The sequence below is a fragment of the Hippocampus bargibanti genome, linkage group LG02 (genome assembly GCF_051943395.1).
Source record: "Hippocampus bargibanti isolate YZ-2025 linkage group LG02, ASM5194339v1, whole genome shotgun sequence".
Lineage (NCBI taxonomy): Eukaryota > Metazoa > Chordata > Actinopteri > Syngnathiformes > Syngnathidae > Hippocampus > Hippocampus bargibanti.
In genome coordinates, this window is record NC_142735.1 from 8142412 (window position 1) to 8165842 (window position 23431).

General features: G+C 40.1%; 1 protein-coding gene across 3 annotated transcripts in view; it reads right to left on the reverse strand.

Annotated features, from left to right (window-relative positions):
• Nucleotides 1-1406: 1406 nt before the first annotated feature.
• The window catches only part of spock1 (SPARC (osteonectin), cwcv and kazal like domains proteoglycan 1), an 84767-nt gene continuing 62742 nt past the window's right edge, over nucleotides 1407-23431 (reverse strand). For 2 of the 3 annotated variants that reach the window (XM_089023635.1, XM_089023644.1), the window contains exons 4-11: nucleotides 18768-18882; nucleotides 15793-15907; nucleotides 13371-13491; nucleotides 6892-7011; nucleotides 6410-6631; nucleotides 5754-5816; nucleotides 4145-4303; nucleotides 1407-2265 (exon numbers count right to left, since the gene is read on the reverse strand). In XM_089023635.1, the coding sequence (XP_088879761.1) occupies nucleotides 2078-2265; nucleotides 4145-4303; nucleotides 5754-5816; nucleotides 6410-6631; nucleotides 6892-7011; nucleotides 13371-13491; nucleotides 15793-15907; nucleotides 18768-18882 (1103 nt within the window). In that variant the 3' untranslated portion in view covers nucleotides 1407-2077. The remainder of the gene's footprint in view (nucleotides 2266-4144; nucleotides 4304-5753; nucleotides 5817-6409; nucleotides 6632-6891; nucleotides 7012-13370; nucleotides 13492-15792; nucleotides 15908-18767; nucleotides 18883-23431) is intronic. The other variant, XM_089023652.1, reaches the window with a different exon arrangement.

Here is a 23431-nt window from a genome sequence, read left to right on the forward strand (position 1 = left end):
GGAGAGAGAAGTCTGGGATTCCCTACTGAAGCTGCTGCCCCTGCAACCCGATCCCGGATAGGCGGCAGAAGATGAATGGATGGATGCTGATTCAGCATCCATCACATGACCCCTTTAATGCTTTAAATTGAATTGAATTGTAACAGTGTTGCATTATTACACCTAAAGGAGAAAGGAGCGTCAGCGCAGAGCGCCGATGCGTATGTGGAACTGTTGCGGCTTGGAATTGAAGCAGATTTATGTGGAACAGGAGATGTGAGACAATCTCTTTTCGTCAATGGATGCTACAGCTGCGTGTTTGCTTTCAACATTTAGCTTGTAGTCGACGTGCACATTCCACCATGATGTCCCTGATCCACTGGTGGAAAGACGCTTTGATCCTCTCCTCTTTCATCTAGAACTGCTTCATGTCATCACACAGAGGGTACAGCAAGTCCTGAAGAATGAATGTCTCTCCGTGTCTATGTTTTGTCATATTGTCTCTATGCTGTCATATTATTATTATTATTATTTTTTTTTGTTATTTTGACTTCAAGACGGCGCCGCGAGAGTGGCTGCCTTTCCAGCAGCTCATGTATTTTGTTTTTCTACTTTCATTCCTTTCATCACTTTGCTGCTGTGAAATGTAAATTTCTCCACTGTGAGACTAATAAAGGCATATCCAATCCAATCCAATCCAATCCAATCCAATACAATCCAAACATTTTTTACTGATTTTTTTGGTCATTCTTGAAAAGCCATGGAACAAACTCAAGTGCTATTTCAAGGCACTGGTGGATACTCAAAATGCCTGAACCAGGCTTTTCTCTACTCAAGAAAGGGGTCAACTCACCACACTTTTGGCCTGTATATCTCTGAGCGACGGGGGTTTGCGCATGGCCCGAATAGATTTTTTTTTTCATCGGCACAAAATTTTTAACATGTTCAAATTTTCAATTCTGTTGCGACGAGACGAATGATATTGATTTAGGTGAAGACACTGATTATATTCGGCTTTCATTATTCTACTGCTGTTAATTGGGAAGATCTCCATTGTGAGACAAATAAAGGTTTTGTGTTCTTATCTGATCACATAGACACAGAGAGGACAGTAAGGTTCAAAAGACACCCAAAGTGCAACTTTACTTAAATTGTCAAACTAACAAAGAAAAGTTCACTTGGTTGGCGCGGGTTGGGGATGCTGAATACAGCCTCTTCTCTGCTCCTTCTTAGTCCTCTCAGTTCAGGGGCAGCAAATTCCAGAGTGCCCACGCGCAGCAACCCAATCTCAAGTACTAGCAAAATAACAAATTGCTGTTATGTTACACTCTGCACCCACTGCTATCGCCTTGCATTGCAACTTCCTACCTCCTGAGATTGGGAAAAGAACAAAAAAAAAAAAAAAAAAACAACAATAAGACACTAGACAGCATCAACATAGCGACATAGTATTGTAGCAGCCAAATAGGTATCACGTTCTGTTTTAAGCCAAGCCAGGTAAATCTCTCTTTTACAGGAACACGATGAGAAACATGCAGCAACAACAATAACGACACACCATTAAATCTCATTGCTACCTGGTCTTTCTGAGACAAGATCAAGAGTTAAATAATTTACAATCTTCCGTGAAATGGTAAAGAGAAAGAGGGAGCGTGTATTTGCAAGAACATCATTGAACACGGACAGAATGGAAGAATAATGTTGGGATCTACACTGGGGAAGGTTCTGTCCATATTTACATCCAAGACACTGGCTTTTGCATTTTGGGCAAACAGACAATAAAAGAGCAAGGCCATCGAGATGAAGAGGAACGCTAGTCCATGCTTGAATATTTACTGCGCACTGCCAATTCGGAGCAGAAAAGACAAAGGTTTTGTGTTTCCCTTCAGTGTTGGGAGAAACATTTTGGAAAGGAAAGAATGTGGCCAGAGACACAGACGAGGGCAAAGATGCGGATGGAGTTTACAGGGCCGAGTTCAGCGAAAAGATGGACTTGCAGTCGCGGCCACTGGAATGGATGCTGGAGTGGCTTCAAATCTGTGCTGGACTTTTCCTGGTTTGGCCGACGACAGTGTCAGAACCAATGGGCGGGGCGGAGCTACCAAACATAGCCAATCTCGTCATCTTTGTCGTCTTCTTCATCGTCGTCATCTTCAGTGAGATGCCGGGGGTGGATCCGCCCCCGTCTCTTCTTCTGCCGACCCTGTGAGGCTTCTTCCTCTTGGTCGTCGAGGAGGATGACTGCACCGCTGCTGCCGAAATCTCCCGAACTCTCCTGGTCCTCATCTGAAACAAATTCAGCACACACTAAATGTCTCTCATAAGTATTGGCAGTGCCCCCTTAGATGGTGCTGTTCCACCAATCTGCAGTAAATTTCATTTAATATACAGTATGTTAAATTGTAATGTAAACTGGAATACATGTTAAATGTGTGTCAAAAGGCAGTGTTCCTCTTTTTACTGTCCCTCAGCTCAATGAAAAATGTGAGTTTCTTCCATTCGGGTGCTTTCCTATATTTTCAGATTGGTGCCACCAGACACCTTGTTTTACCATCAACTACCATGACAGCTAAATCAAAAATGAACTCTACATAAAATGCTAAATCAGGACAAAATATGCGTATCACATAACTTGATCAACAATGAACTATACTTGCGCTTTATTATTCATTGAAGAGTAATTCAAGCTGTTAACATATTTTTCCCATAGAACAACAGTTAAGAATGTTCAAATAATATACTTCTTGCACACTAACCCATGCGGCCAAAAGCGGACCATTTTGACAAAAATCTTCACTGCCCACCAAGTGAGGCACACTGCAGATCGAACGTTGTGATCTAATAATAAAATTGCAATCCTTTATAGGGGTTTAAGACTCAGTAAACAGCATACTGTACTGAATAATTGTTGACTGAACCGCCAAAATGGCATGATTGGTAAGTAAGATGAGGGCTTACATAAAGAGAGGTCATGAGCGAGATGAGTATTTGGATGACAAATTTACCACAATTGGTTTTCTTGTCACAAGGATACATGAAATAAATATAGGTTATGGAATATACAGTATACTGTACTGTACATACACCCTTATGAATGGTTTGCTGTGCTGCCGTGGCCATCTGTGTGTCACTTATATTTGAAATGTGGAAATGAATGGTGTACAAGTTGCACCCAAAAGCCTACATTTTCTTCAAAAGACAACCCGGTGCCCTAAACGCTGGGGCATCTTATATGTGAAGTAATATTGAGCCGCAACAGGTTTCGCAACTACTGTCAGACTCCATTTCCCCCTGTAGAAGAAGTAGTGCGCGGTCCATGGTGATATATATTAAACACCGTTTCATTTCATTAATCTCTTAAAATTATGTTGCAAAGGGGAATTTTTGTGGCATAATGATTAGAAATTGATTTTTTTTGTTTTTTTTTTGCTTGTTTTTGTATTTAGTGCCTCAAGAATAACAAAATGTGTTCATTTCTCATTTTTTAGGCTTAAATATTAAATGAAACCCTCTAAGGAACATAAATGTTTTAAAAAAGGAAAATTTGTAATCTCTGAAAATTATATTTATTATTGTATTGTAATAAACTGAGATGAAACCCTGGAATATTTTTGAGCTCATACAAATGGAGAAAATACCACACATTATACTATTGTGCAATTTGTATTTTTGTGTTGGACATCACATAACAGAGTGTTTAAATATGAGAGATTTGGAAGCACACTAAAAATTCTCATCGGTCTTTAGAGTTGCAACAAAACAATTGCTTTCTGCATTAATACCAGGTTGTCATTATTTTTCTTCATTCACTGAATATTTCAAGACAATACATGGCAGTTGTTTGTTGTGTGGACTCTTATTCCCATTAACCTGACTGAAAACGTTGACAGCTGTGCTTTGCCGTCTCGTGTGACAAATTCTCCTCCTTGCAGAGCATTGGCGTTTTATCAAAGTGACACCCATGAGCAGAATATGAAAAGTAAACACAATCCAACATGAGTGACCCGAGGTTTGCTTACATTATCAAAGAATTACGGATGTATGAGAATAAAAGTAGAAATATCTGAAACAGTTTATCACAAACAGCACAAAGTTCGAGACATAGCAGTCAATCTGTAAGAAACTGCATGCTACGACAAGAGACAGACCGGAAGGGAATTATTACCTAAAGCTGCGCCTGTCTTACCGCAGTTTGGGTTGCCTTGCTTTCTGGAGCCGGCAATCTCATTACCATACTTGTCCACACACCAACACTGACCAATGCTGCCATGACACTGTGTTGGTTTAAAGTAGCCCTCTTCTGTACAGCGAGGGATATAGTAACCTGTATATTGACCACAGAATACATGGGAAATATTTAGGGACACACAAGAGGAAAAGTGTACAAAGCGATCAGATGATAGATGTCAAAGCTCTTTTAGTAACAGTGGGAGATTGCCCAGCAATTAGTACTGAGAGGTTTGTCGTACAACAGCCATACATCCTGCTTTAAGGCGGGCAATCACGTTCAATAACATAGATAAGCACACACAGGAAAGAAAGACTTTTGGCCAGACTCATTTTTCAAACTGTGTTTTTTTGCAATGTGTGATGGTGGGACAGATGGCGCTCAATGAAAAGTGCTCCCAGGAGAATTTAGTTGGAAACTCAACCAAACAATTGGAAGCTCTATACTGGATTGCAGATGGACAGGATCTCTTTTTCATGCTGTACTGTATCTACACTTATCCGCCCTACAAAATGGAAAATTGGCATCCACTTTCTCTTTCGACAGTGGAATCTGGACAATTCGAACCCAATTCATTCATTAAGATTCCAAATGACATGGGCTAAATGGCACGTTGACTCACACTAACAGATTGAATGCGCCGCTGTTGAAAAAAAGGTGTAAAAGTGGGACAGACCGCCATTTTTTCTTTTTTGTGCCTTTCGCCGTGGACCATTTGAGTGTGAGCACCACATGCGCAACATGAAGTGATGGAGTAGGAATGCTTTGGTGTAAAACAAACAAAACATGAGAGAAATGGATACACTCTCTTTGTAAATGCAGAATTGAAAGGAGTTTTGTCATTTTTTACCTTACAACTACTCCTTCTTGTATCGGCTCCGAGTTCACCTTTGGATGATTCGGAAGGTTACAAAATGACATTGCCAAATAGTCAATATGTTCTGAGAAACTTTTGTTCCTGTCATTTGACAAATAATGGGTAGAAAAGATCAGTTCTCCCATTTTGCCTGCACCTCCTGGTCATGAAACTGTACTGTAATTTGGCAGATTTTGACACGTTTTCACACATGTAAATGTGGCCCTTTGTGCTTAGAATGTGAGTTTTTTTGTCACATCACATCTCGTGTACCATTTTCTGTTCACACCATTTCTTTAAATAGGCCAGTCAATTTAATTAATTACACGATTCTTGGTGAACTGATGAGTTGAATTGATGAGTTGAAGAGATGAGTTGAACTGATGAGGATGCGGTTCAGCATTAATTGAAATGGCCCAAATCAACACACAAAGTGCCCGATTTGTACAAATTATTCAAATATTTCACACAAAAATGTATACACTAAAATTTGCAATCATGTCAAGCACATGTCATGACTTACATTCAAATACTATGCAGCAGTTTATTTTATTTCTTTTTTTTTGTGCGGACAGTTTATTGGATTGCACTGTTTTCATTGTTTTTTCTGCATCACCCTTGAAAAATCTACTGCAGGAGACTACACAATCCAATAATGTCGCCATTAAGCACATAAAGCTGTATACCGACCTATGAGGCTTTTCCTGCGACTCGGATTCTGGATCCTGCTCTTCTCAGCTTGGCAAGGCAAACCTACACACAAAGAGGCTCATCAACTTTTCACCCCAGTTACATGATTTTTTTTTCATGTTCTAAATGCATTTGTTTACACCTACCCAAAGATCTGAAAATGCTTTCATGTTTTAGAGCAAATTGAATGGTTCTGCCACATACAGAGTTCAATTGTGTCATCTTAGATTGATTTGATGTTCTCCCGAAAAGTCAAATGAAGTGCATTTTAAAGTGTGAGAAAATGAAATGAACTCATTGAGATTTTAATGGGTTGTAGTGGTGGCTCTATTTGGGAACATCCAAAATTGGTGCGAGACGGCTATCAAGCAAACATTATTACATTATATGCATTTTGATCGTTTCTCGGAAATGGGAAAGAGAAATTTGTCAAATATTTTTTTGCTTGCTGCGCAATAACGGTCCCTGGGCAGCAATACGAGAGAGATGTAAAGTGAAATGCAGAGTGAGCAGTTTGTTACATTGGTTCGATGGTCCGATCATTGTGTGAAAAATGACGAGTCTGCAATGAATTTTAGCTGGGTTAGATTTTGACATGGATTATTATGAGCAAGTATCCTTCCAAAAGACATTCAAACCTGTCTGTCCATGCTCACCCTCGGGTTTCTGGAAGCAGTAGCACCACTCGTTGTTTGACAGCTTGTCGTCCTTGAAGGAGTCACAGGAGTTGAAGAGGGGCTTCATGCACAGTTCGTACTTGTCCATGTAAATGGCACTCAGCTCGGATTCGTCCAGCAAGAGGTCAAAGTTTACATCTAGTTTGTTGAACATCCATCCCAGAGACTCTTTGCAGATGGGCAAGATACTTGTGTCAAAGTCTAAAAAGTCAAAAGTGCAGACAGGCCTCAAGTGAACATTTTACAGTGCAGCCCACAGGCTCTCTTGTCTGTTATGGCGGAAGACTGTGTCTTTTTGCGTGTCACTACGTGAGTCTAGTTTAGCTGAGTTGAAACATGATGACTTTACAGAGAACAGCGCAGGGTCGCTGTCAACATCGCTACCATCTCACATGAGGATAAAAAAGCTGCTATACAGAAATTGGCCACACTCACACACTTCAGAGAGCTGATGTACTCACGTCCGGTGGCTGAGTCAGAGCTGTCAGTGGATTTGAGATCTCTGTTGGCATCGAGGTGGAGAACTCCGAACCAGTCCTTGAGTCTCGCAGCCAGGCTGTGGAGCTGTGCGTCAGTGCACGCTATGCAAACACAAATGTGTGAACACTGAATGATAGAATGGTGTGTTTGTGGGATTGCAGGTGCATGATTGAACCCACAAAACAGCAGTACCACCATTGTACCCCAACATAATTGTGCATGATTTGTGCTGGAAACATTTGAAAAGGATATATTTCAAATCCAAAGTAAAACAAGCTTTCCCCTTTGAGGAACATGTTTCCAACTCTTGAGTGCCTAAAGGTTCTTTTTAGTGTAATGTCTTAAAACCCTTTAGCATCATGGTTAACACACTACTCTTACACGCCTCATAATCTTGTGATCTTGAGATGATCCATAGCACAGCTTTAAATATATAAAGAAGAATTTTTAAGTTGATTCTATATTTGACTGAGAGCCAGTGGAGCTCTTGGAGGACGGAGGTGATGTGGTGAAAGGATGAGGTTCTGAAGAATTCTGGACTAGTCTGTGGAGAAGTTTCTGAGGGACACCAAGGAGAAGTGAATGAAGTGTATGGAGCAGACTTCAGTGTATCTAACTTGCAACTTTCCAGATGACCGATCTACAACCCCAGCCAAACAGACACTTTTCTGTGTGCACGAAAACATTTGACCAAGTCCATTATTATTTTGACCCTCCGGGAACAAATGCTACAATTCAGTTGAAAACGATGAGCCTTCACATCTGAAAATAAAACTTTGATGCAGATATATGGGGTATCTGACCACAAGGAATATGGCTCGATTAGTTTTTTTTTGCTTCTCTCTGAAGTGTACTTTTTTCCTTCGTATCCCTTTTCCGTCAATGAAATATTGCACTTTTGACATTGCTCTCAAATTCCCATGACAGATTCGCTCATTTCCCATCTCTTCTGTCCTACCGCACTGTATGCATTTTCTGAGCTTGATATATACACCTGAACTTGAACTCGCTTGCCTATCCTTAACTCACTTAGAGAACCATGTTGATATTGCTGTCTCCTCCTGTTTCTTTTGCTCGCCTAAATTACTTTGAGAGCTACATTTCCCATCTCTCCTCTCACACATCACCCTACAAACTCCAGCGATAAGTGCTTCTATGGCTCGCTTTGATATCCACTCACTCTGTCCTCCTTTTCCTCTCCTCACTTTTTCATCCTTTGCTTTGACCGGTGCAGCTCTCAATCTCATGTTCTCGACACAAGTGTCCATGGTCTCTGATTTTACTTCACTTTGTACGATCTAAATTGCTTCTGGAAGAAAACAATATTGTCACCTGTTCTCCATGTGTAAGAAAGAAATCTGGAAATAAAAACATTTGCGCACGATGGGCAACTTGTTTTGTTTTTTTGTTGTTGTTTTGTTTTGCTTTCTGCTACCCTTTTTTTGGGGGGGAGGGGTTGCGGGGTATTACAAACACAGACTTTGTCCCCGTGGCACATATTTTAACTCTTGTTTCTCCTCAATCACCAAAACTATGACAGTATATTGTATGTTCCAGAGAATTACAAAGCAATTAATTTTTACAGATTTTTTTTGTAGTAGTGAGGCTTTTGGTGAATAGCAATTAAACATTCTGGCTGGAACGAGAAGGGCCGATGTCAATTCAGTCTCAAGTACCGTAGTTTGTTTGTGCCCTGTCTTGTGGGACCATTCACCCAGGAATAATTATTCTGCTCAACACTGTACTTGTATGAAAAATAGGAGTTCAAGGCATTTAAGAGAATCTCCAATACCTCACTTGGATGAAAATTAAATCAAGTCATCGAAAATATAAGAAATTTACTATTCCTTTATTTGAAATCTGCTTGAAAATAGCCATTGAAACTGCCTCCAATTGTTGTTGTTTTTCTGGTCAGTACATTCCAAGTAGCACAAGGAGAAGCATTTATAAAGAACACAACAGATGCTAATTTGTGATGAGAAACTTAAGCCAATAAAATGTGTGCCTGCTTAATGATCAATGAAATGACTCCGAGACTTTATTATCGGCCAATTTCTGTAGCCTTAACAGATCACTCGGAAACGCTTTTGGGTACAAGCCAAATGTTTTATGGAAGGCTGAACTATAGTAATCACAACGTCTGTTTCTTTTCATTCCAAAGGTGTTTGGTGCAGTTTAGGTCAGGTCTCTTATTGTTCCTCACAAACTTCACTCAAGTGCTTTATTCTCCCAAAAATTCACAGCATTTCGGAAGTGACTACAGGGTCTTCAACCTCTTATTGGCGAATCACATGAGTAAAAGCACCATTTATATATATATTTTTTTTTTCCAGCTGAAGAGAACCTCTCTAAATCGTGCCAGACGAAAGGGCCGTGTTGACCTCCAGACTGTGGCGAAGACAATTGACTGGCGCAGTGGATGTGCAGTATTAGGTGACACTTCACAAGTTATGAGTGGCTGGGAGCTGGATGGGTCAGTTTCATTAAAACGAAAACAACAGCATGCTGGATTTACTTTTACTCGTTTGCCCTTTATCACCAGCACTGGGGGTGATGGGCGAAGGCTCAGATCATGATCACTTTTACATTGCTCCTTTAAAAACATTCAACAGCAGTGATATATAGACCGCACTAAACATTTATTAGTAAAATGGAAACACATTATAGTTATAAGTATAGCAAACAGTCTACTCTGTGCCGTGTATACAGATAGTGCAAATAAAACTGTAGTTGGGTTGTTTCAAAGAGTTATTTGAGGACATTTCGTTAGTCATCATACAGACAGAATTAACGGCTTATTTGTTTTAAAGAAGGAAAGAACATAATGGAAAACAGAAAGCGAGTGGTCACAAGAAGTGAAATTATCGGTCAATATGTCAATAGATTAATTATTGAGTGTCTTTTTTCCATTTGTTAATATATTGGTGCAATCAAACAATTTGAATTGTCACTGCAACAGTGACTGAAAGAGGTCGCAAATTCATTTAATCCAATATAACTATTAGCCTATGTTTCAATACAATTCTGTAAGGATATTCAAATGAACACAGAATGAAATGATGCAAAATGAGAAAGCATGGCTACATTGGTTTGTGGGCACCAGAAGCATTAACAGTGTAGTCCTAAGGCCCAAGATTTAACGTGCCAGCATTTGATAATTTGGAGGAAAAAAAGACTATTAAAGGTTGTGGAGCAACAGGGTGAAAAGTACAATATAAAGCATATGGTGTTTTTACTTCTTCATCCAGAGATGTCTTAATGGTCATTGGAGATTACAGGAAACTAATGAAAGCCCTTTAATGATGATCAAACAAACCCAACAAAATGGGCAGTCCTTTTTCGGGGGCAAACGTTTGAAACCATAAGGTTTACACTGATAATGGTGTTTATACGCCAATGGCTGCACAATGGGCTCCCACTTAATTGCAGTTCCACAAGCGTAGATTCAGCAATTTAGAGATTTCTTTTTTTCCTGGATATTAACAAACTTTAAGATTTGTGATCTTTCTTTTTATGAATAATGCTTCAGAGTGGTGTATCATTTCAGGCGTCGAGATTTATTTATGTTTTTGTTAAAAAATACAAATCCACAAAAAAACTGGTAACTTTGGGTGATCCAGGGCGATCCATTGTGATGTTCCACAGGAAACCAAGCAATTGGCAGGACCACATAACCAGAGTAAACATTCTGACAGTACATGGTCGTGTATCTTGAGAAAATAAAGAGGTCATTTAGGTCAGCTGAAGACTTCATTACATTCCTTCCCTCAAATTAACATAGACGGACGGCATAGTTAAGGTTGTCGAAGGAATGTAATTGAACAACCACAAAGTAACCCTTTTTGTGTTATACACATACAGTACTAATCAAGGCAAATCCAAAGAGCATTTATTTGATTTTTCATAACGATTCATATTTTAGCATGGTAGCATTGCTATCATTCTGCTTTACTTCTGTCGCTTCAGCATAGACTATTTTCTTTGGTTACTGCTGGGTTGTCAAAACAAAGCCCATTTACATTTTATTGTACATCTCCTCTGGATATCTGAATATAAAACACGTAAGCAGCATTACATCAATAAAATAGGTTTCATTTCCGGCTTGGGGTGAGAGCACAGTTTGGTGTGTACGATCACAACTTCATGTTTACTAATATCCAAGTTAAAACTGCTGAGTCTTATCAACAGAACATAATCTGGCACACATGTGGACACACAGGCACGCAGACACATACACCTTTAGTGCCAACTCCATCTGTTTACTATTCTGAGCCACTGATCTGATGTGAGATCCTATCAGGTTGGGTGACAACGCATATGCCGCATCCGCAAGCATGACATTTACTGCCCGAGTCAGCAAGAAATTTAAAAAAAATGTGACATTGGGATGAGAGGCATTAGAGAGGACTGCATTTAAAAAGCCAACTGACTGTGAGAGTGAAAGGAAGAGACCTCGGCAAAATAAATTAACTCTGGAAAGGGCTATACTTTCTGCAGTCCAAAGTCGTAGACATACACAGTTGAAACTTGGTTTTGTTCCTTTCAAAACAAATCTGACTAAAATCAAATTGTGCGAAAAATACAGCAATATTTTAATGACTTGCTTTGAAACACGCGACAAAATAAACAACAAAAATAAACATTTCGTTTAACATCCTGAAAACAGGGCGGCCCGGTAGTCGAGTGGTTAGCACACCGGCTTCACAGTGCAGAGGTCGCCGGTTCGCGTCCCGGTCCGGCCTCCCTGTGTGGAGTTTGCATGTTCTCCCCGGACCCGCGTGGGTTTTCTCCGGGTCCTCCCGTTTCCTGCCACACTCCAAAAACATGCATGGCAGGCAGATTGACCACTCCAAATTGTCCCTAGGTGTGAGTGTGAGAGTGACTGTTGTACGTCTTTGTGTGCCCTGCGATTGGCTGGCAACCAATTCAGGGTGTCCCCCGCCTCGTGCCCGAAGACAGCTGAGATAGGCTCCAGCAACCCCCGCGACCCTAATGAGGAATAAGCGGTACGGAAAATGAGATGAGATGAGATCCTGAAAACAATGGGAAATATACAGGACTGACTAAATTCAATAAACATTTTTCCTCCGTCAAAACTGTTGACCTATACTGCATGGCAAAAAAAAAGGAGATGGAATAGATGTTTGCATCTGGAAGCGGAATCTGACATTTGTACTTTGCTACAAGGGCCATTTGGTAAACCTACGGCGTGTCAGAAAGGAATAGCTAGGTGGAACCTTTCTTTGGCACCATGGTGGTTTATAGAACAGGCACGCTCGCTAAATAATCTCTCCAAATATGGTCAAAATACTTGATGTATTCATGATAAATGTAAATTTATCCACTGCGAGACGAATAAAGGTGGATGTACCTTTATTCGTCCAATCTGTACCTTTATTCCAATCCAATCTGAAGAGATGAACTGAGCAAGTGTGCAAAAAAAAACATTGGAATTTTTCTGTTGTCGATCTGAGTGGTCGGAGTAAGCCAAGATCTTTTTAATACAGCACGTCTGACAAGATCTACACACATGCATGTAGTTATCGGAATACCCGGTGAGTACAATGCATTTCATTTCAACCAATTTTTGGACGTTTCGCCTCCTATCCAAGAGGCTTCGTCAGCGAACTAAAAACTAAAAACTAGTTCGCTGATGAAGCCTCTTGGATAAGAGGCGAAATGTCCGAAACCTTCAAATTTGTACAGATGACGGCTGAAGAAACCTTCTCATCGATGGACCACTCCTGTACGACTGAGAGTTTACACAGACGTATAGACTCTAAAAGCATGCACCTGATGCATGCTGTTGTATTACCTATAGCATTAATGGTTTCTATTATGGGAATGTGACAGTGGGTGGGTGGATGAAGGTGGGTAAGTAGCCACTGAAGGCGAAATGCATGGCTGGCCGCTGTGAGAGGGCTGAGACAGACGGTCAAATGATGGATATATGGCTGAGTCCTCCTCCTCCTCATCATCCCACTACTCCCACAAAGGGAAGGGAGGATTTTTTTTTTAACAACCACAATCCGTCCTTTTTTTGTGCTACACCACTTTAGATTGAATTTCTCCCGAAGAATCTCTCCATCTACCTGACAAAATCCTATTTTTGTGACAAACAACAAGACACACAGACTCAATCCATCAATGGCCACTGTAGCTGTCAAAGAAATGGCGTCGGGGGAAAACAATATAAATATGTGGAGGAGTGAGAAAGAAGCTAAGGAAACGTGAATTGCTGGATATTTTGAGGCATCACGACAAATAATGTATTTTTTCTTTTGTAGATGGCGAAAAAGTCAAAAAATGTCTAAAGAATTGAGGGCTGAACTCAAAAGTGAATTCAAGTATGACAGACGTTCTACTCATCTGCACATTTATTTATCCAAACCAAATAATCAAATTCAAATAGACAGTTTGGCATGTAAAGAGATTAAAGCAAATTATGCAGCGTACTCACCAGTCCTGTCAGTCTTCAATTGTGTCTTGCTAAGCAATTGTCCAGGCAAACACGGACACTGCCCATTGCATTTCACTGATATCACCTTTCTGGCAAGGCAGCTCTGGAAGTCAAGTTTACACTGCCAAATGATTTAAAAAAAAATCACAATTAATTGGGAACTTGCGTTAAAATTCAGTTAAAATAAAAATGGATCTATTGTGGCAAAGGAAAAAGAAAGGAAGGGAAAACAGACAGACATTACGCATATTCCTTCCTGGGGTACGCCAAACACTCAATTATATTCGTGAAGGGTGGATTCTTTATTCATTGTCTCAATTTTTTTTTTCAAAAAAAAAATCTAATTTTGGTTGGTTTTGCACACATCCGTAATGACAGTGTCTGAAACTCATGACAAAAAGTTAGCGGACGCCCGGGCAGACAACTCTGAAAAGTTGCCTGCCCCATTTTTCAAAACTTGAAACACAATAAGACAACTAATTGCAAAAAAACATTGTTGCGAAGTATAAATGATTTTTTAAATTAAGGCAGTACCGACCACAAATGCTCCCTTGCTTAATTTATGGTAAATATCCCCTGGTGCACAATGCAATATTTGCGTTGCGTTGTCTGCTCATAGCCACGTGGACTCCTCTTTCTAAGCGGCTTTCAAAACTCTCAAGTACAGTTTTCTGTCACGGCATAATCCGAAGCACGAAACAGGCTTCTGATTGACTGCTGTGCCGAGTATGCAAATTGCCAAACGAATGTTCATTTGGCAATTTGCTTTTGGCAATTTGAATACTCAGCACGGCAGCCAATCAGAAGCCTGTTTCGTGCTTCGGACTATACCGTGACTGAAAAGTGTACTTGGCAGTTTTGAAGGCTTAGAAAGAGGAGTCTACATGGTTTGTAGCGGTTTGCTTGTAGTATTTGCTTTATTGAATAAAACAAACGTTTGATTTGACTTTTTTTTCTTGAAGAAGTTGTCGGTCACCCAGGCCGAGATGTTTTGAAAGTTGTACGCCCGACGTAAAAGTTGTACGCCCCGGGCCTCCTGGCAGACGTTATTTCAAACACTGGTAATGATATGCTGCAGTGCAGATTGAGTTGAAGATATTAAACAGTAAAAGCAAACAAACTCCTTTGTATTAGTGTATTTTCCGGTGTACAAGGCCTTGAAAAAGCCTCAATTTTCTTCAAAAGATAACCCTGTGCCTTATACGCAGCTATGTCTTATATCTGAAGTAATATTGAGCCACGACAGGTCTTGCAAATACTGTCTGCAGCCACCGACTCTGTCCCCCCCACCCCGTAGAAGCTGTGTGTAACGCCAGCCTTTACTGTCCTGCCTATAATGTGGTGTGCCTCATATTTGGAAAACTTTTATATATTTATATATTATATTTGGAAAACCTTTGTCATTCATTGGAGGTGCACCATATATTCCGGTGTGCCCTATATATGGAAAAGGTTTGAAAATACTCCATGCGCCTTATACTCCGGTGCGCCTTATACACCGCTAAATACGGTATTTAATTCCCTCAGGTGGTTGTTGGGGAGTGTGATTGTGATTATTATTTTTTTTGTGCTTTGTGATTTTCTGGCAACCAGTTCAGGGTTTACCCAGCCTACTGACAGAAACCCTGTCACCTTGTCCAGGATAAGCAGTATTAGAAATAAATGGCTGGATCGGAAAATGGTTGGAGAATGTATCAATAAAGATTTAAATCGATAAGTAGTACTGCAGTGTTAAAAATAGAGGCAGAATCACATATGAATCTGTCCTTCTGCATCTTCTTTCTGCATCTTTTAATCAAAAGAACCACGTTCAAAAGTACATTTAAAACGGGAATGTTAGTAGTGACTTTGTCTTGTCTTTTAAACGTATTGTACAGTATACACTTTATTTAATTTCAATGCAAAAGTCAAGCTTTTGCATATGGCACGGTGTGTTTCTATAAGTAAGATAATTGGATACCACAAGCATGGATAGATGACATTGAACTCACACACACCGCCAAGGCACTTGATTTTTTTTGACACATTCTTTACACTTAGCTCGACTCGCTATACCAACTCATATTTCTCATCTGTATCTCTGCTACTGCGACCATGATAGCTTGCTTGCAGCAGCATAGAATCATATGTAGCTGATTATAGACTTAGGCAATGTTCACATTGCAGCTAAATTGCAATTTTTTTACCTGTATGCGACACATATCTCTTTTTGTAAACGGTACAATTGGGACTCTTTCATATATGGATATAAATTGGATATGAATGCAACATGGTGGCCGGGTTGCCGAGTGGCGAGTGTGTCAACCTCACAGGCAACGGTGAAGGGTTCAATTCAGGCTCCAACCTTCATGTGTGCAGTTTGCATGTTCTCTCTGTGTCTGCTTTTATTAAACGGGAAAAGACAAACATCAGGTAACTTTACCTTTGAAGAGTAGGTGTGTCCATCGGAGCCACACACCGGATTTGAATTCATTGATGAACACAGTTTGCAGTGCTCATGATGCTTGTGGCCCAAGCTGCCTTTCTGGGCTTTCACACTACATGACAAGAAAGAAAAAAAAAACAATGTTGTCTTGAAGAAAAAATAAACCTATGTTACAAGAACGTATTCAGTTCCACGGCGAAAAGATATTCCTCCGAAGCATATGTGCTAAGTAAGTGAACAAGAGCCAGATTGTACTTGTGAATAAAACAATAAATAGCATCATGTATGAAAATATACCGTCCTAAATAGAAAAAGAACACATTTAAGAGGATTAAACAAAAAAAAAAAACATAAAGGAACATTTGAATATATATTCATAGATATTTTAAATATTATTTAATTACCTATTTGCTTATGGTAAAATGAATCCCATATGGTGCCAATGTGGTGTTAAATATCCGACTGAGCATGGGGAAGTATCTCAAAATAGTAACAGCAATAGCAGTAGTATTTGTTCATATACCTTTTTTATTGCAAATTTTAACTGCTACATTAGTTTATCCAATATTTATTTACCAATCAGATAATGGCAGGCCTGGTCGTCGAGTGGTTAGCACACCAGCTTCACAGTGCAGAGGTTGTGAGTTCAAGACCTCCCTGTGTTTAGTTTGCTTGTTCTGACCGGGCCCGCGTGGGTTCTCTCTCGGTACTCCGGTTTCCTCAACATTCCAAAAACATTCAAGCCAGGCTGATTGATCACTCCAAATTGTCCGTTGGTATGAGTGTGAGAGTGAATGGTTGTTTTTCTTTGTGTGCCCTGCGATTGGCTGGCAACCAATCCAGGGTGTCTGCCAGCAAATGGCCGAAGAAGGCTACGATAGGCTCCAGCACCCCCAGCGACGCTAATGAGGATAAGCAGTCTAGAAAATGCATAGATGGACAGATTGATCGTATATTTGAGTCAAATGCTACTCCAATAAATAGAAGAAAAAACAGTTAGAGCACATGCAAAGCTGGCCTGACATGCATACCACTGTACTTTCAGGCATTTCTGTAGGAAACCCTATAGGATACTGGCATTAAATTACAGCAGAAAATGTGCTGTGCCTTTAGATTCAATCCATTATTCACCAATCAGAGCAGAATATAACCACAAACATACAAGTACACAAACTTGATGAATTAAAAATATACGTCTAGCATACTGCATACAATAGGCGGTAAATATCTTTACCGCACCATCCCAAAAATGTTATCATATAACTTGCAAATATCAGTTTAAAAAAAGTAAATATGGACAACTGGATACATCAATTTATCACATTACCATAAAATACAACACTGGAAATATCTCCTCTTCATTTCTCAAGTTGCACAAAGCTCTAGGATGTCGCTAGAATTTCTCATGCTGCACTAATTAAGAAAGGCTACAATTTCTCAGAATTAGAGCCTCCTCCCTGCAGGATAGAGGTGGGTAAGAATTAACACGGGAAAGCTTATTCTGGATTCTTGAAGTGTTGCTGTTTGCGAAACAGCGTGTATGGGGGGGGGGGGTGGGGGGGTGGCATCCCATACGTCCAAAGCACCCCATACGGAACCCCCCCCGTGTTGAACGGTCTCTTCAAGTCCCCAAAGCACAAGTACACTGGTTGGGAGTGCTCCCGTGCAACCTCGAGGACCCTGCCAAAGGTGTAGAGCTAATCCACAGTTCCACAGCAGGAACAGAAACCAGAAGAGACTTCAATTCCCGACGACCCTCCTGTCCTGCACCCCAGAATTGACCTGGTAGACTGAGGAGTGTGATCCCTCTGTAGTTAGAAGACACACCGCTGTTCCTCTTCTTAAAAGGAGGGACCACCAGCCCAGTCTGCCAATTCAGAGGCACTGTCCCTGATCACCATGTTGCAGAGGCATTTCAATCAGGACAGCCTCACGACATCCACTCATCTAACACCGGGGAGCTTTTTAACCATGTTGACTTTAACCTCAGCGGTAGGACAGCTCACCTCAGAGTCCCCAAACATTTGCTTACTCTAAGGAAGGCATGTTCGTAGAGTTAGGGAGGTCTTGGCAGTTCTGCTCACTTACTTTCAACTTCCCAGGTCGATGTCAGTAGCGTCTCAACACCACTAAAGTGTTAAGTGTGCACAGTCTTTGTTTGTGCCTTGGCAACCGCTTTCAAACCCTGTGCCACAGCACAGTGTTTGATAAACATTGCATTACATATACATTTACATACATTATGTACCTCAAAGTTCAATACACCAAACCAAATGTTGTACAAACAGTACCATTCGAGTCAGCTAGGGGTGAGCCTACAAGAAATCCTCATCTGAAATCAAATCCTCAATGATCTGCATAAAAACAAAGTTATTGAACCAGCAATGATGAAATAAGACTATCATGAAAACAATTTAAAGCAGGCTAAAATTACTTTATGGTCCATGGCTTAAGTGAGTGATGCATTGGCAAAATACAGATTGCGTTGGAATCATTTGATGCATTAAGCGGTAAATTGGATGTGTTATTCGTTTAATATGAGGGGGAAGGATCAAAACAAATTGATTTAGAAGCTAATGACTGAGAAGCAAATGAAAAATCAATTAAAACCAGTGACATAAGACAGTTACAAAAAAATTACTTTGAGATGTAGATCATGAGGTTTCATGATGAAATGTTTTGGAAGTAACGGGTTAATATTGGTATCATTGCAAGGTTGAAAGCACAGACAAATTAAAACTGATAGTGCATTGGCTGGGTGCAACGAGTCTGAAAATAAGTGTAATAAGTGTATTGTTTGACAAGAATGAATTGGTTTTTCAAATAAGTTTAAGATTGTCATTGAAGCACGGAGTAGTAATTTTGCAGTCTTATGTTTTCCCCGTTATCTACCAAGTCTTGTGGAATTGTGTGTTGTAACCATCATTCTCAACCCTAAATTACGCATAATAGGCCATAAAGCAATTCCTTACCTCTGAGATGGCTGCTTGTGATTGGTACATATGGCTGTCTGGTAGTCATGGCTGACACACACCTTATGAGGGGGACAGTGCACTCTGAGACATGGGTTCTTTGTGGTGTCAGAACCTAAAGAGGAAGAGATAATATAGAACATGTCATCTTTGGGGGACACTCAAAATGAAGACTGAAAAATATGTTATGGTTTTGAGAAAAAAAGGTCCCTGAAGAAACAGCATTGGAGCATCTTTAATAAGTTTAAGAAGCTCTCAGTCTATACCCAAGTGAATGATTCAACAAAGAAAAGGACACTATCTTTGTCTCTGGCAGCCAAGGCAGACGTTTGTCCAAGAATTAATGCATGAATTGGGTTTTGGTCATTTTCTTCCCCTCATGTGAGGCATGTGCTATCCCAGTATCAGTGGTGGGCCCGGGAGGGATGAGGCCACCACATTATCTTCCTGCCTGTGGTTGGGATGCCATTCCGTTCCCTGTCAATCCAATACGTTCTAATAGAGGGCCTTCATGTGCATGAAAAATGTCAGAAAATGGCCAGTTATAAAGCAAATTAATGTACAGTACTAATGAAGTAAGATTCCAAGTAATCAGAATCCGAATAATCTTTTTGGCCAAGTATGTAGAACACACAAGGGATTTGTTTCTGGTAGTACAGGCTGCTCTCGTATAATCATAAACATGGACATTACAAATAACTATGGAAGGACATTCCGTATTGTAAGTGTACCGATGTGCGATGATACAACCCAATAACAACTGTGTGAAAATGCGCGAAGTATCAAGAAGAGCTAAAAAGATCACTGGTACAATACTATAACAGTGGTACAATTGGTGCAGAATATCATAAAGTGACCAAAACCCTGCTTTTGTGGACACTACATTTACCTTCACACAGATTTCATCCAACACAAGGTGCAAAAGATTTTCAAAATTTAGTGTACGCTTGCAAATACTAGACTAATAAAGGCAAATCCAATCCAATCCAATCCAAATGCAATGTGATCAGAACATAAAACCATGCCAGCAACTGCTGAAACAGATATTTCAGTGAGGGCTAATTATTGAGAAAGCATGCACAAGTCCTTGCCCCGTTACTGCAAGCATCATGTAAAATGACCTTGTCTTCATTAGGCGGATAACGGCTTGTATTTGTGCCCCAGCTGGCATCTGATGAGATCAAAGTACTATCTGACCTGATCCCACAATGTTTACAGGCCACTCTAACAACATTACTGCAAAAGACAGTGACATGATTAAACTGGCTTTACTCTTTCTTGCATAATTTTCCAATCTGCTTCATTCTCACAAGGCTCCTGAAGCCTGTCTCAGCTGTCTTTGGGCAGAAGACAGGGGACACCCCAAACTGGTTGCCACCCAATTGCAGGGCACAGACGAACAACCATCTGCACTCACACCTAGCGGCGATTAAGAGTGTTTAATCTGCCTGCCATGCATGTGTTTGGAAAGTGGGTGGAAACCGAAGGACCTGGAAAAAAAACCACGCAACCTCGGGGGGAACATGCAAATTCCACACAGGGAGGCCGGAGCGGGACCTCTGCACTGTGAAGCCGGCGTGATATCCACTGTAACACTGAGCCGCCTTAGCTGGCTTTACTGTCAGTCATATTGTCATGCAAAAATCACAAAGTACTTGCTACTGTCAAATGATACACACAGTGAGACAGTTTCTTAATACATATCACTATATGGCATACCCAAGCTTATTTCACACAATCTGTGAAACATGCATTGACACAAAAAGCACATTCCATATCATCGTGTATTTCGATCACATGGTTATTTGGGAACATCCTCACCTCTATCTATCAGTGCCGGGAAAAAAGCCATCTTATATCACTTCATTTGAAAATGACTTTATCTCCACAGGGGAGTCACAAGCGAGTGTGGCAAAAAGGGCAAGAAGTTAAGAGGATAAGAAGGCAGAATGATCGGTGGGGAATGAGAGTTCCAGCTAACAGATGATTGGAGGACAATTAAGGATTAGTGTGTGACCTCTGCTCAGAGAAAAAAAATGAAAATAAAGACACATCCATACAAATGAGGGATTTTTATCTCAGATACACATTATACACTCATTCAGTATCTGAAATATAGACATTTACACAGGCAGTACTGTTCTCTGAACATTAAAATATGTTGGGCTCTATTTTTGTAGACACTTGCAGTTCGAGGCGGCGGCGTAGGCAGTGTCATGTGACTGGTGATGGTGCAGGGAGACATTTTGAGCTCCACTGACGTGTGGTAAACATCATCATATTTCATTCATTAATATGACAGGAGTGTGCATTAAGGCCTCTGAATCATTGTAGAAATATTGTTGAGCAAGTCATCATCCACATCTTTATTATATTTTTTAATTCACGCGTGGGTCACAGCAAAACTGCAAAATTGTAGGTTGAGGATACCCTTGCCGCCTGTTGAAGTCTGCTTGCAATTCTTTATAAACGTACTTTGCATGCTTTGCATTGATTGTCTGCATAGTCTTAAGCGAGTGTATTGCTCCTTCTGTAAAGTTAAACACTGTGTGCACCTCTCATGTTCAAGGAAGGGTTTGAAGCGGGCTACCTTAGAGCTTGCATTTTGATTTTTAATTTCTTTATTTCGAATATGTGAAGACTTATCGAAGCTCAGAAAGTAATGATGACCCAAAATGAAATAAATGTTCTCATCCCTCCTTATTTTCGTGGGATGCCCCAAAATGTAAAAACTGACCAGTAGAGTAATAAAATTCCTGAACCTACAACATAATAGCGTTTGACCAGTAAGGAAATAATTTACTGCATTAATTTGTGGCTACCATGATACTTACCAAGTAAATGAAAAATCTTTGCAGATGTAATAACCGAGCATGTAATGATAACTTTAAAACCGCAATATCACCATATTCAAATTTCCACTATATTGCCATCATGATATGAAAGATCACTCATGGATTTTATTTCCCACGGAAAAAATGTTGGCTAGTAGAGGGTTGTGACAATGTGTTGTGTGTGTCAAACGATCTATATTTGTGGGATCTGCTTTGATTCAAAAATTCAGGACAACGTATCTACTTCAGTTAACATAAACAATGGCTGTGCCTCATTCAGCTCTACAGTAAGTGTCTGGATGAATTAAAAACAGACTACAGTCGTAAAAAATACTCAATACTTTTATGACATCTAATTAACTCAGAATTGAAAACTGAGTACACAAGGTCTCAGCATCTCATATCAGCCTGAAGGCATTGGAGCACTTAACTTATTTGGACAGTGTGTTTGCATATTTGCACTGATTTTCATCAGAGCAGACTAAAAACATGACAATTTGTTGATGCAAATAGGAAAAAAAATGATTAATATTCAACCCAGGACACATCTAAAGCATCATGAAACTGCTGCAACACTTCAAACAAGACTATGAGAATAAAAATATGCAATATAAGTTGTAAAATGGTTCGACAATTGCAACTGTCAAGTAACTCTTAACAAAATAATTGTCACTTGGTGCACTTCTGTTGCAAATCGAGTCAGGCTTTATTAAATGTGGGTATGTCCTTTAGGAAGCAAGAATGGAAACTATTGATTGGAATGCACAGTTCAATATAAGAGTCTAAATTGCTGACAAGGCCTGTCAGACACAGGAAGGTGACCTCAGAATAATTGCGACATACGTGGACGAGGGTCAACAACATATTTTTGGACTCTGTGTGCATTGTTTTGATTCTCCAGCAAGGCAAGACGTCTTGGGGTGACACCACGAACAAGGAGGCGGGACATTCTGAAACCGGCCACTTCCGGGTTTAATTTGAAGTAGTTTTTGGACACTTTAAGTCATTTATTGGTGGTTTGCATTTGACTAAAAATATCATACTGCGTGTTTTGGGTATTTTAGATGCTAGAAAACGTTTTTCTGATGTGAAAACAAAAAACAAAAAAGTAATGTCGGTTGTCCTTTAAAATTAAATAAACAAGAGCTTAAAAAAACAAACAATACCCGGTGGACAAACTCATGGCCGTTGTTAGAAACACAAGCATCACTGTAAGCCCATGACTAATTACAATTGTCTTTCTTTTATTTTACCTGGGGGTAGGGGCTGCTACTGAGGGAAACAAGACAAACAGATGATGAGGAGATAAAATTGCCGCAATTTCCCATACCTTCAATACTCCCCAGGGGTTCACTGTTTGGCCTGTGAGAATCACCGGAGCACAGGATGATGGAGAGATGAAAACACAGAGAGGGGGCCTCTGGGAGGATGTGGTGACAGAACGGCTTCATCATGCAGAAAATTAATTATTGAAAACACGGGTAAATCATATCATTGTGGATGTAAGTGAACAATAGAGAAGATAAACAGCCTGCTGTTGTTTGGATATCAGTGGAAGTAGTTACACTGAAGCGCAAATCTTGGCAATAGATGGGTGAATCCCAATTCTCAACACCACTGCAGTCCGATTATAAACCACCCAAAAATATAGTGAACATTTCTGCATGCACACAAGGGCGGGAATTTGTTGCTGGCAGCTAAATATTTTATTTAGACGAGCATAAAGGAGCCAGCTTAAGTCTTTGAAGGCAGCTTCAAAGTGAAATCGCGTGAAGGATTAATTTCAGGTAGAAATGTTTTTTTTTTTGCCAGAAACAAAACACATTTTGC